The sequence below is a fragment of the Urocitellus parryii genome, chromosome 10 (genome assembly GCF_045843805.1).
Source record: "Urocitellus parryii isolate mUroPar1 chromosome 10, mUroPar1.hap1, whole genome shotgun sequence".
In the NCBI taxonomy this organism is placed as follows: domain Eukaryota; kingdom Metazoa; phylum Chordata; class Mammalia; order Rodentia; family Sciuridae; genus Urocitellus; species Urocitellus parryii.
The window spans coordinates 143,221,920-143,237,133 of NC_135540.1; the positions used below are offsets into that span (position 1 = coordinate 143,221,920).

Sequence of the window (15,214 nt, forward strand, 5' to 3'; positions counted from 1 at the left end):
AAAACATAATCAGTCAAAATAAGCCAATGGCTTGGGGAAAATATTTGCAGCACATCACTACATGAAGACTATGTGAAGAATGCCGGGGGAGGGGCTCGGTGGCTGAGGTTAGGGTTAGGGTTAGGGTTAGAGTTCTGGGCCCAGCCTGGGTGGCTGAGCCTGGGCTGGGCTGCGCGGGGGCTTGGTGGCAGAGCACTAACCCAGCATGTATAAAACACTGGGTTTGATTCTCAGCACCATAAATAAATAAAATAAAGGTCTATCAGCAATTAAATTTAAAAAAAAATACCTATAGATTAGTTTAAAAAAACGACAAACATATAAAGCATATAAATAATGGGCAAAAGCCTTGAATAGACACTTCATGGACAAGATTAAAATGGCTAAAAAATACATGATAATGTTCTCAATCTCATTAGTAGATAGCTAAGTGCAAATAAGAGCCAAAGTTATATACATACCAGACTGGTGAAAATGAAAAGTCTGGCAGTATCAAGTGTTGGCAGGGATGTGAAGCCAAGGAGATTATTTTCCAGTTGGTGAATTAGAACAGTATCCTGAAACAACAGTGAAAGATCTTCATATCCTGGAGAAATTCCAACTCCTTTGCACAGGACGTAGGTAAGACTGTTGCAGCATTTGTAATTACCCCAAACTTGAAACAACCCAATGTCCATCCATCTACACTAAGAGGGACCTGTGAGCCACAGGTGTGCTGCAGTGGCCTGAACAATCGCAGTGACATGAATGAACCTTACAGATCAGGATGGCCGGAGCCGAAGGCCAAAGCTCACCTACACTCCATTCTGTATAATAAGAAGGCAGGAGGGGGCTGGGTGGGCGCATAATCTGTGGTGAATGCTTTTTAGAAAAACAAGAAGGCGGACTTCCCTAAGCAAGGGCAGGTGTTGGGATAGAGAGGGCATGGGGGCAAGGGGCGGGGGCGCTGGCATTGGGGGCTGTTCCCTGGAAGTTGCACAGATCTATGTGTTGGCTGTACACTTCTGTATAATTTTCTGTATATTTTATTCCACAGGAAATAAAGGAGGAAAGGTGTAGCCTCAGCTTGGAACAGGTCAGGGCGTGGCCAGGGATAAAACCAGAGATCAATGCAAGGGCAGCTGTTGGCCAGCCTCCAGGGCCTGTAGTTTCCTGCAGAGCTCACTGAGAGTCTGAAAAGAGGGTAGACAGTGCCTCTAGAATCTCCCTCCAGCTAACAGGAGTCTGAAGAGGGATCTCAGACACTTCCAGGGGTGCCTGCCTCCTCCCTGCCACCTGGTGCAGGGATTAGGACGTGCAGATGGTCACAGCCAGAGACAGGCTGAGGCCCTCCCCATCTCCCACCTCTAGAGACACATGGATTTGGTTCAAGTCTCAGTTCTGCCCATGATCCCTGTGTGACCTTGATGTCTCCAGGGCTTCAGTCACTCTCAAAAGGCTCATTCCTTCTGGGCCTCAGGCTGACTGTCTGCCTCAATGAGCACTGAGGCTCCGTGCCTCGTTTACTGTCCTGTCCTCCCTTGCCCCCTAGAGCTACCCCACCCAGCCTAGAACGCAGAACCTTTGGAGCTGTAGTCTGAGCCCCTACCAGCAGGGGGCGCTCCCCACACCATTAGTTGGGAGTTGGGTGGGAACTGGGAGCAACTCAGATCTGTGAGAGGTCTCTTCTGATTTTGAAAATGTCTCTAGGGCCGGGTGTAGCGGGAAAGCATTTGCCTAGCATGTGAGGCCCTGGGTTCAATCCTAGCATTGTAAATAACAACAGTAAAATAAAAAAGAATCTCTTTTAACAATAAAAATCTCAGTTAAAACACAGAAGGCATAGAGGGCTCCCCACACCCCACAGATCAATATTGGGAAACAAAACCGGCTTAATCCTTGGCTTGGGGAAACTTCCAAAAGGGTGCAGGCCCCTTTCCCAAGTCCTAGCACACATCCCGATGGTGGGCAAGACAGTCACTCTCTCCCAGCCCCCATGTCTGTCAGCAGAGTGGGGAAATGGGGCTGCCCGAGGGCAGGGCCTGGGCCTCCTGAGGCTGTCCTCACAGCCTGGGACCACAGGGCAAAGCAGCAGCAGGAGTGTTTCACCAGAGCCTGGTCCCCTGGGTGGCAGAGGGCACCCTCCAGCTGTGGGAGACAGAGCTGAGGACACCCCACAGTGACTGCGGGAGGCACGAGGGGTGTTGGGGAGCCAGGCGGGCCTTGGCCTGAGCAGTGAGGCAGACAGGACCACCACAGTGAGTGCCCATGGCTGGGCCTTGACCTTGGGCCTGACTTTGGTTCTCTCAGCTGCCAAAGGGGACAACAGAAACTGCTTCTCCAAGCCAATTATGTCAAGTATTCAGCTCAGCACCTCCAATGTAGTTTGCCTCAGAGACAGGTGACCACGTCCCCCAGAATATAGCAGGGGTTGGGGACCCAAACAAAGAGCCAACTCTGGGCAGTCACTGGCTGGGGCACAGTATAGTCCTCGACTTGGGTTTTACCTCTCAACCTTATGACCCAATGTGAGGGGAAGCAAGTGGGCACCAGATGACCTGGGGCCCTGCCAACCTCGACTCCCAACTGTGTTGGTTTTCACAAAAAGCCATCCTGGAAAGGCTGTGCCCGGGAGCAGGGCCTGAAGAAACAGGGTACTGATGAAGGCTGCACCTGAGTGGGGTGTTGCTCAGAGGACTTGGGCATCTGGATGCCACTGTCCCCACCTCTCTTTGGCCTACTCAGAGGCAACTCTTCCTGCCCCATAGTGGCCATCACTTCCTCCAAGTCTTCCTGGAGCACCTATGGGGTTCCAAGCTCATAGCCACTGCATATCCCACTGCCCTGGATACTGCATTGCACCTCACATCCAGCTGTCCCCTTGCTGGGCTGTGAGCGTGGCCACCCTGAGCCTGGGGCCTGCTCACAGTGCACCCGGCTCCAGCACTGAGGCAGGCGCCCAGGAGGCACTCATAGCCATCTGTCAATGCAGAGAATGAGCCAACTATATATATGGGGGCCCTTTAGCTCTGGAGCCCCATTGTCCTGGGTGTGACCCATGGAAACAGTGGCGGCTCCAAGCCAAGACTGCCCCAGCTGAGTCCTGACCTGTGACCCTGTGCAATCTGGCAAGTCACTCAGTGACCTATGTTTTAGCAGACAGGGAGACCACCTCTTAGCACTCCCCACATGGATGTCGGTGGGTGTGCAGTAAGCAGCTACCCCACTCCTTCCCAATCAAGCCCTGGTCACCGAGGCAAAGATCATTTCTGATTTATTGGGAGGCAAGGTTCCCTCCCAGAGCCTGCGTCTTACTCTTCCCAGGAGAGTCTAGGGCCAGCCCCAGTCCCACCCAACTGCCCCAGCCTTGCTTGGCTCCCAGCCCACTGCAGGGTGGTGTGCAGTGGGACCAGACTTCTAGTCCTAGAAGCCCAGGCAGGGCGTGGTCCTGGAGCCTGGGTTCCTGGGAAGGAGGAAGCGGGGTGTGTCAGCCTGGAGAGACACAGAGTCCTCTGGAGCTGGGTCCTGATCCAGCCCAGAACCGCTGGGTGGAGCCTGGCCAAATTTCACCGGGCGTCTGAGCCTCGCATCAAGCACAGCCTCACTCCAGCTCCTCTTCCCATGCAGGTGAGGCTCCCTCTGTGTGGTACAGGGTCGTGGCCCTCTGGCTGCTTCTGCCCAGCAGCCGTGCGGGGCAGGTGTCACCTGGGCCTGGTGTAGCCATATGGGTGCCGCAGCAGCAGGCTCTGGTGGCTGGGCAGCACGTGGGTGTGGTAATGCTCCACCATGCTGCCCACACTCACGAACAGGACCTCGCCCTCCAGATAGAACTTAGAGTCCTGCGGGCGGAAGGCAGCAGGGTTAGGGGGGCCCAGTCCCCCACGCTCAGCCTGTCTCCTCTGCCCCAAGCCCCGGATGTAAAATGAGGCAGTCAGCAGTAAGGACAGTCGGGCCTGCTCCTGCTGCCCCATCACGCTTGTGCTCCCCAAGCTCAAGCCGCACTCTCCCGTCCCCAGTGACCCAAACAGAGCCTGCACCCAGGCACTGCAGGAAAGATCTGTGAATAAACCAGCCCTTCCAGGGTCCCTGCGGACAAAGCTGGGCAAGGAGAGAAGGGAGGCTGTGCAGTGGGGAGGGAGGGCTGATTCCCTGCAGTGCCAGTCTCAGTGCACCCACTGCCTGACGCCAGCCGAGCCCTGGGGCCACGGTCCCCAACCTACCCTCAGAGCCCCTCACCTTCTCAAAGATGCGGTAGTTCCTCACTTTGTTAGAGGATTCGTCCCACACAACCAGAACCTACAGGGAGGGCAGTGTCAAGCAGACGTCTCACCAGAGGGTGCAGGACCCATCTCGGGAGCCAGAGCAGGTGGGCGAGACCACCAGGCCTGGGTGCTGAAGCCCTTGGAGGGAGGTGGGAGGGGCTGCAGATACCCTGCCCAGCTGCGGTCACCTGAGCAGGGGCTCCTCCTGCTCTCAGCCCCTGGTGAGAACTGGGCATCAGGGGTACCCAGTCCACCGGGACCCACCTCTCTCTGACACATGGGGCTAGTGCAGCTCAGTGATGTGGAGCACCACACCCTTGACAGGCACAGGGAGTGAGGACCCCTGCCACTCCTGCCACCCAGTGGCTTCCCCCCCACTCTGGGTATACAAACCCCGGCCCATCCCTGGAGTCCTGGCAGCCCAGCCCTCCCCTTCCCTCCACAGCCCTGCTAGAAGGAGACATCACGGCCTCTGATCTTTAGAGGGCATCTAGTTCCAGAGAATAGATGGAGGGTGCTGCTGGGACCCTACAGAATTCAGAAAGCGGCTGCATGGGGAGGTGACCTATGAACTGTAGACACCTGGGCCCCCATCAGCTGGGTGCACAGTGCCCGAGTCCCTATGGGGCGACCCACCTTCCCCGACTTGGTGGAGGAGTTCCGGATGCAGTACAGTCCGTCCTGGGGCTCTCCCCGGGGGTTCGTGGCTTTGAACAGCCTAAAATAGGACAGCATGTTGGTGGGGCCCCTCCAGCCGCACCCCCACAGCTCGGCTTTCTGCCCTCTGACCACCGTGGGCCTCTGTCCTGAGTCCTGAGAGCAGCGGATGCCCAGAGGCCAGTACAGCCAGTGGGAGGGACAGAGCTAAGAGTCCCTCAGGTTTTCTGCTGCACCTGGCACCATGCACTTGGTCAAGTGACTGTCCAAAGAGTGGACCGAGAAGCAGGGGACCTACCTTCATACAAGTACAAGAGGGGCTTCACACTGACCTTTCTACTTCGCAGGATTCTGTGGTGTTGACAAAGACCGAACTGGGCAGTGGCACCTGGAGAGGTCAACAGGGCTGTGTGCAGAGGACAGGGAGACCCACACTACCTCTCCCCCAAATGGTTCCCACCTAGGGCTCTGCAGGGTCCTGTCCCCTCAGCTCCAGAGTCCTGGGGGCTCTGCTCAGGAGGCTGAGGGGCGCCCAGCCTGCAGCTCCCTGCCCTCTATCCACTCAGTCTTACCTTCTCGTAGTCCTCATCTGAGTCCTCCCCGCCAGTGTCCACCTGCAAGGGTCGCTTTGGCTTTTCAAAGGAGAAGCTCCTAAAACTCTGCCCATCAGGGGGTGATCGCCTGGGATGGGGCAGAACAGGAAGGCAGACCACATCACCCTCCCACCCAACTGGCTGCCCCTGGTCCACTGCTCATGCAGCCCCCACAGGAGGGCAGACAGCAAAATTAGAATCCACAGTGTCCCTGCCTCCATGGCCATAAGGTACAGGACCCGGTTCAAGAGGCCAGTCCTCACTGCCTGGGGTAGCAAGCATTGCCTGAGGCCTGGAAGCCCCAGGAGAAGGTCAGAGCCAGTGGGTCCTTACGGGGACAGGATCCTGGGCACTCAAACACAGATGTTTCCAGTGGACAAGTGGACGAGTGGACGGGTCATCACTGAGGCCCAGCTCTGCTGCTGGCTCTGTGACCTTGGTCAAGTCACACTCTTCTCAGAGCCACAGGGAAGTGGACAGATGTGGACAGGCATTAAGAGCCCTGCACACCCCACAGGTAGCCAGGTGGTCCTCAGCCAAACCTCCAGGGTTTTAGGGAAACCAAGGAGGCCCCAAATGGCCAGAAGACCACGAGGACATGCCAGGTCAGGTTGCTGGCTATGGGCAAGGTCCTGGACAGTAACCCATAGCCCTTGCCAGACTGAGGTCTGGGCACAATGACTGAGAGCTGACTATCTGTTCCTTTGTGGCCAATCATGAGAGAGAATTGCAAGTGTGGCGAGGGGTCTCCCAGAAACTTTCCCACCAGCAGCATGGATCTCAGAGATGCCAACACAACCCTGGGTTGGTGGTCAAGGGCATTCAGGGTGAGCCAGTAAGGGCATCCCAGGGCCTTCACCCACCAAGTGAGGTACAAAGCTCACCTTGGGTCCCAGACACCTTTGACCAGGGGCCATTGGTGACCAAATGGGGGACACTGTAGGCCCTAGCACTATCCAGCGACAGGTAGAAGGCATGCCAGCAGGCCTCCAGGCTGACTCAGGACAGCTCCACATTCCAGGCATTTCCCAGTTGGGAAGGACACAAAGGCAGTGCTGCTGGCTCTGGAGCCAGGAGACGCCCAGAACCAAACAGGGCGGGGCCCAGGTCCAGGACGGGGCTGTGGAGCATGCTGGCCTGGTGGCTCAGAGCCACCTTCCCCATCACTCAGCTGACTGCATGGCAGCAGCTCCATGGAACCTGCATCCCCAAAGCCATACTGACCACTGACCCTGGAGCTGCTGCTCCAGGCCCCCTGACTAGGCCATGTGTTTCACAAGGGCAGCCAGGGCCAGCCAGAAGGGAGGCCGCTCTGCCTACACAGGCCTTCCTATTCTGGCACCTGCCACCCACCAGGGCTGACTGCAGTTGGGGGGTGTAGGGCACTGGCCAGAGACCAGGCTGGATTGGGGAGGGGTCCCAGCAGCTCGGAGCAGGGCGCCACTGCAGCCAGACTCACTGGAGGTGGGGGAGCAGCGGTTTCTCTGGCCTGGGCAGCACCGTGGGCCGAGCTGTGGGCTCAGGCATAGACAGCTTCAGCACAGGAGGCCTGGGAGCCACAGTGGGCACAAGGAGTCCAGGTCTGGCTGTCTCCCTGGGGGGGGCCTCCTCCACGATCTTGAGAAACTTGGGCTTGTTGGCAGGCACAGGTGGAGGCTCCGCTGCGGGTGGCCCCCGGGGAGACAGGTGGAAGGACTTGAGCTTATCACAGTTCCTGGAGGTGGCAATGGCCGTGGTGGCAGAGCTGGAGGCAGGGCTAGCCCCATGGCCAGGGGTCCAGGGCTCCGGTTTCCGGAGGCCAGGCCCAGCAGGCGCGCTGCACAGTGGAGGGTCACTCATCCTTCGGGAAGTGGCAGGCGCCTTGAGGCCAGGTTCAGCCCGCCTCAGGCCCAGTGGGTCCCTCTTAGTGTCTTCAGGAGCTGGACTAGCATCTGAGAGGCCACGCTTAGGGGGCGGGGGTGGCAGCAGGGGACTTGGGCTCTTGGAGGTGAAGGAATGGGCACGGGGCAAGTCAGAGAAGGCTGGCTTCCTGTGCGTGGGCACTGGAGGTGGTGGGTAGGCCGGCGGGTGAGTCAGGGCATCTACAGAGCAAAGAGAAGCAAGTGAGCGCCACCCCCAGAAGCTGGACCATGCCACCACCTGCTGGGGTGGGGCACTGGGGCTGAGCGGCTTGAGCAAGAGCACACCCACCCTAGGCGGCCTGCTGTGCAGCCCAGTGCCCAGGGCCCTGTCCAGCCTTCCCCTGGGCCCAGCTCACCACCACCACCTGGCCCTCCCTGGCCCTCCCCCAGCAGCAGCCCCACAAGCTTCCTGACACCTAGATGCCACAGGAGGAGCCGAGGGTTCCAGAGGCGGGAGTGAGAGAAGAGCAAGGACACCCAGGAAGTCAGGCTGAGAGAGGGGTGGGTTCCCAAGAGCAGAGGCGAGCAGGAGCGGGCACTGGGAAGACGAGGTCTGAGAGAACTCTATGGGAAGTCCAGGGCTGGTACCCACAGTAGAGGGGACTCAGAGTCACAGTGCGGGGATTGTGGGGGGTCAAGTCCTGCTATGGGAAGTCCAGGGCTGTGGCTCATGGTTGCGGGGACTGTGGGGGGTCAAGTCCTGCTATGGGAAGTCCAGGGCTGTGGCTCATGGCTGCGGGGACTATGGGGGGTCAAGTCCTGCTATGGGAAGTCCAGGGCTGTGGCTCATGGCTGCGGGGACTATGGGGGGTCAAGTCCTGCTATGGGAAGTCCAGGGCTGTGGCTCATGGCTGCGGGGACTGTGGGGGGTCAAGTCCTGCTATGGGAAGTCCAGGGCTGTGGCTCATGGCTGTGGGGACTGTGGGGGGTCAAGTCCTGCTATGGGAAGTCCAGGGCTGTGGCTCATGGCTGCGGGGACTATGGGGGGTCAAGTCCTGCTATGGGAAGTCCAGGGCTGTGGCTCATGGCTGTGGGGACTATGGGGGGTCAAGTCCTGCTATGGGAAGTCCAGGGCTGTGGCTCATCGCTGCAGGGACTATCATGGGTCAAGTCCTGCCTCAGGGGAAGGAGGCCTGAGCCCTGGGGTGGTGTCCCTCCAGATGGGCACAGGGGCTGAGGAGCTGGTGGGGCTCTGGGCACATCAGGCAAAGGAGGGTGTGGAGTAGGTGCTGGCACAGCCGGGCACTCCTGGCAGTGTGGAGTGCTGGTCTGGGAAGGGGAGGGAGGAGAGGTCAGTGTGTGGGGTCCAGAGGCTGGAAGGGAGGGTGGAACAGGAGTACACAGTAGGTCTGCGGGTGGCTCCCATGCGCTCATCTGCAGCGCAAGATGGGACAGAGGGAGAATCTCTCTCTAGACCTGGGCAGCTGAGCTGAGGTGTGAGTGGGAGGTGACCAAGGCAGATGGCCTCAGGCCAGGGGCTGAAGGACTGTGGAGCTGGCCCCAGAGGAGTGAGGAGGACACTGGCACCCACAATAGAGGGGACCCAGAGTCACAAAGGCCACTCACTAGAGGTCAAGGGAGGGGATGTCATCCCAAGACAAAGTGATGGATAAGAAAGTTCTAGAGAGGTTGGAGAGGGGACCCAGGGGGGGTCAAGGACTGAGCATGAGGGACAGAGGGCAGGACAGAGGCATCGCCCCCACCCAGCCCTGCACTTCCACTACCCTCACACGACTGTCTGCCCGCCTCCCCAGGAGTGGGGTGGGGTGGGCGCGGGCTGCTGGAGACAGCATGGCCTACCCACCAGATCCCCAGCCCCCCTCCCTACCCACAGGATCCCCAGCCCCTGGCCTTACTCACCAGATCCCCAGCCCCCTCCCTACCCACGGGACCCCCAGCCCCCCTCCCTACCCACGGGATCCCCAGCCCCCTCCCTACCCACGGGACCCTCAGCCCCCTCCCTACCCACGGGATCCTCAGCCCCCTCCCTACCCACGGGACCCCCAGCCCCCTCCCTACCCACGGGACCCCCAGCCCCACTCCCTACCCACGGGACCCCCAGCCCCACTCCCTACCCACGGGACCCCCAGCCCCACTCCCTACCCACGGGACCCCCAGCCCCCCTCCCTACCCACGGGACCCCCAGCCCCCTCCCTACCCACGGGACCCCCAGCCCCCCTCCCTACCCACGGGACCCCCAGCCCCCTCCCTACCCACGGGACCCCCAGGCCCCTGCACCTACCCTCGGGCTTCACAGGCTCTGGGGAGTCGGGCTCCAGGTATGAATCCTCCTCATCCTCATGCTCATAGTCTGTTTGTGGCAGATGGAGGGTGAGACCCAGGCCCAGCCCACACAAGACGGGGTGGCAGTGCCCACTGTGCCGCAGCACAATGCCCCTGTCACAGGAGCTGAGCACCAAGGAGGCGGGAGCGTTAGGATAAGGCATCAGAATTTGAACCCAGGCCACTGTTACACTGTAGGACAGGGCACAGGCACCGCAGGAGGGGCCTCCCAACAGGGGCCCTGGTCCCTGTGGCCATCAGCAGGAAGGTGTGGAGAGCTGGAGGGGCGGGTGTGGCCCAGCCCTCACCTTCATTGTCGGTCGGGTATGGAGAAAGGCTGATGTCCACGGGCCGCTCCACCGCACCATAGAAGCTATCTGTGTCTGAACTGGAGTCACTGAAACACAGGGCAGGCGGCAGGGGCAGGTGGTCAGCACCGAGCCTGGGGTCCTTGGCACTCACTCACAGGGACACCTGCACTCAGGGACACTGTGACAGACACAGACTTGCACATGCATGCAGACCACCTGTGCACAGACAGACATGGAGAGGCAGGGACAATCCTGTGACCACACGCTCAGGCCACACAGGTAACCCCAGGCAGCATATGCACAGGCAAGCGTATAGACACACAACTGCAAGGACAGAAGGGGCTGGGGACCAGTGCCGCTCTCCCTGCCTCTGTGGTGCCTGCCACCCTGACTGGCTGGAGAGCTGAGGGCTAGGCCCAGTGTTCAGTGGCCCATGTATCCACCTGCTCCTGACAACGAAAGCAAGGACAGGTCTAGGACCCCCTGGAGAGTCCCTTGCTACCTGCTGGGCCCTCTCACGGGTGAGGGTGCTGAGACCAGGATGGACTGAACCCCTCCCTGGACAACGCATCTGCTCTCCCTCTGAGAGAGCCAAGGTAGGTGTCAGGGGGCTGGGACCCCAAGTTCTACACTCTTGAAATGCTGTGACCCCCAAATGGGGAGCTGCCAACAGATGACACAGTCAGACATGGTGACATGGAGCTGGAGAGGACAGCAGGACAGGGAAAGACAGGCACACACGCACACGCTTATACACAAGGTGCACACTTCCACATCCACGTGGCCCTTCAAGGAGCGCACTGTGGCCACGCCACCCAGCCTGGAGACGGACATGCACGTCAAACCCAGGAGCCCCAGGTACTGCCACCCTCCTCCAGGCCCTGTAGCCCACCTGGTGTCCAGGGGCAGCTCCTTCTTCTCATGGAAGTGGCCAATCTCCCTGCGCAGCAAGGCCATCCAACTCTGTGGGTTAGCCAGGGTCAGGGGCCAGGGCCAGGACAGGGCCCCACTCACCCTCTTCCCTCATTTGCCCCAGCTACTCTGCAGTGACCACCAAGGCCAGCGGAGACAGCCCCAGCTGTGTCCAGCCCAGGCTGTGTGACTCAGGTGTGGCCTCCCCTCCTTGGGTCGGCAGCTGCCCCTCAGCCCCCCTGCTCTTCCCGAATGGCACACTCTTAGGGTGGGCCCTGGTGCCAGGCCCTGGGCAGCACCACCTGGCATCCCCTGCTCAGTACATCTCTCAGGGCCTAGACAAGATGGTGTCAGCCTCCTGCCAAGAGCTGACAGGAGGCCAGGGCCCTGGGACCAGGGAGCCTCCTAAACAGGGAGACCCCATCACCTTGCGCTCGTCCTCAGAGGAGGCAGAGAAGAACCACGTGCGGTGCTTCTTGCTGATGTGGACGATCTTGAAGGGGAAGACATTGTTGGATGTGGTCTCCTCGGCCGCCCGCATCACTCTGAGGACACAGGGGTCACCACCTGCTCTACTCACAGGGGTTGCCGGAGCAGCCCATCCTATGTGGGTCTGGGTCTGGCACCCGGCATTATAACCCAAGGACAGGAGCAGATCTGGACAGTCCCTGCCTGCCCATGCTCCAGGCAGAGGACCTAGATGCTATGGGCAGATGGCAGAGGTGGGCAACAGTGGGCCTCTGAGTCTTCAAGGCTTCCTGGGAGAGCAGCAACGCAGGCTCAGAGATGAGGTCACACCACCTCACAGCCCACCAGTGTCATTGTAATTGGACGTCTCCTCCCATCTCTGCCCCACGTGCCCTTGGCCTGACTGCTGAAGACCCTCATGGGGCTCTGGCCAGCCCCCGCTGCCCGCTGCCCAGCAGCAGCCCCCCATGCATTTCTGGAAGTGACTCATGTCGTATCTGCTCTGCGGCCCACTAACCCAAACAGGCTGTGGGCTGTGCACGGTGATCCCAAAGTCGACCTGGGGGAAGCTACCAGGGGACCTGGACAGAGCCTCTCAGACCCAGCTGGCCCGATGGGTGCACTGACTCCCTGGGGCACAGCTGTACCTGACACTGGGACACAGCTGTGAACTGGCTGGCACTCACGTGTCTGAGGGAAGAAAGTGACTGCCTGGGGAAGCTCTGATCACCAGTGCCTGCCTGCTGCCCGGGGCCCTGGGTGGATGGGGGCCTGGTGCTAGACTGGCTGATTGGCAAGGCTGCCCCACCAAGGCAACTACCAAAGCAAGTCCTGCCACTAAGACCTGGTGACCCACGGTTGCTCACAGGATGGAGGGATTGGGCCTTAAGGGGGTGGTGAAAGGCAGACCAGTGCTGCTGGACGCTGGGTCAGGTGGCAGAGTCTTGGGCCCAGAACTCAAGCACTGCTCTGTGGGCCCAAGGCTGTGAGGTGGATGCAGGTGGGACTAACAGGCCCACAAGCTCCAGCATGCCACAACTTACCAGAGGGCTCTGGCCCAGTGTCCCCCTGCCCATCAGCCTGGAAGCCCTGAAGGGCAGACTCATGGCCACTTGCTGGATAGAGCTAGCCCATGGCACAAGTGAAACAAGGAACTGGCCCCAGCCTGGGAGGACCCTGGAGCCAGGAAGTCTGGACAGGGCCTGTGTTTAGGACACAGGGGATGGTACCCTGGGAAGAGCTGGGAGGGGGAAGGGGCAGGGTAGGGAGGGAAGCAGATGCCACTGGGCAGCAACTGACTGGACTGCAGAGCAGGCTGTCCAGGCCCTTGACACCTGACCCCAAAGCCCCAGGAAGCCTCCGTAAGGAGCTCACTCCTAGGCTCCAGCAGAGGCCTGGGCACACTGGGCAGGGCTGGGCTGCTGGAGGCCATCTGGGGAGAGCCAGGTCCTCCCCAGGGGCAGGGGTGAGAGCTGGCTCCAAGCCCTTGTTGGCCAGGTGGGCTGGGAGGGGACACTCTGGGCAGGGTGGGCGCTCACCGGTTGTAGCCACTCAGGGAGAAGGCGCCCTGTGGGGAGGCCGACGTGCTGCTCTTGAAGTAGTAGATGCAGCGTCTGTGGATGATCACAAACCGCAGGGGCCCTGCGGGCAGGGCACAGTCACCAGGGCTGTCAGTGGCCCGCGCCAGGCACCTTCCACGAGGCACCTCCGCGCCAGGCACCCTCCACCCCAGGCACCTCCGCATCAGGCACCTCCACACCAGGCACCCTCCACCCCAGGCACCCTGCATGCCAGGCTGGCCATGCCAGGCACCTCCGGAGGCCTGTGCATCTTGGGCCAGCCTCAGGCTGCTGAGAACTGCTGAGAGGAAGACAGGAAGCCAGGCTGGGCTGTGGCCCCTCCTCAGGGGTCTATGACGGGGCCAAGTATGGGCAAATGGAGGGGCATGTGGGCCGGGGCATGTGGGCCAGCCCCTGGGCAAGCCTGGCCACCCCTCCCTGTGCACCTTGGGCCATTCAGGGGCTATGTGCAGTAACCGCAGAGGGCTAGAGGCCCAGGAGGCCGCAACCACCTTGCTGGGTGCTGTGGGGCTGCAGGAGGCTCCTCAGCCCAGCTGGCGTATGAGGAGAGCAGGGGTAAGAGAGCCCCTGGGCTGGACTGTACTCCAGCTGGGCAATGCCCCAAGCTCCACCAACCCAGGCCTGGATGAAGGTCAGTTACAGTTTCTCTCTGGAAGATCCTTATGCAAAGAGGGTACCAGTTAGACTGGTACCCAGAAATGACTGTCCTGTGGGGCACACCTCAGCTAGGCAGCCCCGGAGCAGGGAGTCCTTGGCAGAGGGCACTGCTGGGGCACAGGCACGGAGTACCCATGGTGAATCAGAAAGAAAGGCAAGGCCCGGGTTCTCTCTGCCTTCATGTCTGGACATCTGTGGATCTCGCAGCCCACTGTCCCGAGGGGCCAACACCCGAGCGTCAGGCAGCTTCAGAGTCCCAGTACTCGGCTGGCTTCTGACCTAGCACATGGACCCATCACGTGAGGGCCAACAGATTCCCTGAACATTTGCAGAGAGGAAAAGGGCAGCACCCAGGGGTCAGACCTCCAGGCCACTCTGAGGCTACCCCGCTCTGGATGCTCCCATGGCCAGCTGGTCAGCACTGTGCACTGTCCTCTTTGACCAGCTGCAGGCACCACCCTGAACCCTGTCAAGTTCTGGGACTGGAGAGGCTGCCTTCAGGTCCCCCAGGGGAGCTGACCATTACAGAAGGAAGAGACATCCCCGAGGACCCAGGACATAAGGTAGCAGAAGTCCCAGCAGAGCAGTGGAGAAACAGGAACAGGGCCCAGTTCTGCCGCAAGTTCTCCCTTGTGGTGCCCGCTGCCCAGGGACTCACATTTGAGCAGCTGCAGCTGGGTGCCGCCCTTCTTGTGCAGGTAGCCAGCCTTAGCCACACCCCCGGGCATAGTCAGCAGGTTCTGGGCACCGATGGCCTTCATGGGGACAGGCCAATGCATTTCCTCAGCCGCCATGAAGCTGGAATCACAGAGGAAGAGACACAGCTCAGCCAGGGGTAGGGACAGGGAATGTCTTAGCTGCCACTCAGGGGACACTGCCACACTCCAGGAGGCAGCGTGGAAGGTCAAGGCAGTGGGGGTGAGGAAACGCCTTTCCTGAAGGCCCCAGCCTTCCAGTACTGACCCTGGGGAAAAGGTTGGGTGGTCCACCTGGTCAGCTCCACCTGGTCCCTGGCCACAATCCCAGGATGCTGAGAACTGTGTCCTTTGTCACTGGTTCACTGGGCACATATCTGGTGAGTGCACCACCCTGTGAGGGCTAGCATACGATGACGAGTGGCCTGAGGGAACCCAGCCCAGGTAAGGCAGGCTTTATGCCATAATGACCCCAAGTCCCAATGCCAGGTGAGCCATAAAGGGGCCTGCCCAGACAGGAAGTCAGGAGTGGCCTCCTGGAGGAGGTGGCACTGGGGTCACAACCTGAAAGTAGAAATTAAAGAGGTACGGGGGCTGGGGTACACCCTGCATACCCTGTCCACCAGCTCTGACCCTCAGTGGGGAAGAGGTAAGGAGCATGGCCCCTGGATGTCCATCCTCAGCAGCTTCTGTCCATCCCTTTCTTGAAGCCCTGAGACCAAGCATCAGTGAAACAGACAGCCAAGAGCCCCCAGTTCCAACAGCCTGGTCTTGTGTCCTGGTTGGCTTTCTGGGGGATTCCCAGGCCTCAGCTGCTGGACTTTTTCCATGAGGGAAAAGTGGACTAAATTGTCCCAAAGCACACCCTTGCCACAGTGGCTGAGAACCATGTGGTTAGTTCACTGGCACCCACCTC

General features: G+C 60.1%; 1 protein-coding gene across 3 annotated transcripts in view; it reads right to left on the reverse strand.

The window, feature by feature from the left end:
- Nucleotides 1-3,220: 3,220 nt before the first annotated feature.
- Sh3bp2 (SH3 domain binding protein 2) overlaps nucleotides 3,221-15,214 on the reverse strand; it is a 33,085-nt gene continuing 21,091 nt past the window's right edge. For all 3 annotated transcript variants that reach the window (XM_077803267.1, XM_077803269.1, XM_077803266.1), the window contains 12 exons: nucleotides 14,262-14,401; nucleotides 12,905-13,007; nucleotides 11,326-11,443; nucleotides 10,879-10,949; nucleotides 9,984-10,072; nucleotides 9,635-9,703; nucleotides 6,951-7,572; nucleotides 5,471-5,579; nucleotides 5,231-5,286; nucleotides 4,878-4,959; nucleotides 4,216-4,275; nucleotides 3,221-3,818 (listed from right to left, as the gene is read on the reverse strand). In XM_077803267.1, coding sequence (XP_077659393.1) covers nucleotides 3,681-3,818; nucleotides 4,216-4,275; nucleotides 4,878-4,959; nucleotides 5,231-5,286; nucleotides 5,471-5,579; nucleotides 6,951-7,572; nucleotides 9,635-9,703; nucleotides 9,984-10,072; nucleotides 10,879-10,949; nucleotides 11,326-11,443; nucleotides 12,905-13,007; nucleotides 14,262-14,397 — 1,653 coding nt within the window. In that variant the 5' untranslated portion in view covers nucleotides 14,398-14,401 and the 3' untranslated portion in view covers nucleotides 3,221-3,680. The remainder of the gene's footprint in view (nucleotides 3,819-4,215; nucleotides 4,276-4,877; nucleotides 4,960-5,230; nucleotides 5,287-5,470; nucleotides 5,580-6,950; nucleotides 7,573-9,634; nucleotides 9,704-9,983; nucleotides 10,073-10,878; nucleotides 10,950-11,325; nucleotides 11,444-12,904; nucleotides 13,008-14,261; nucleotides 14,402-15,214) is intronic.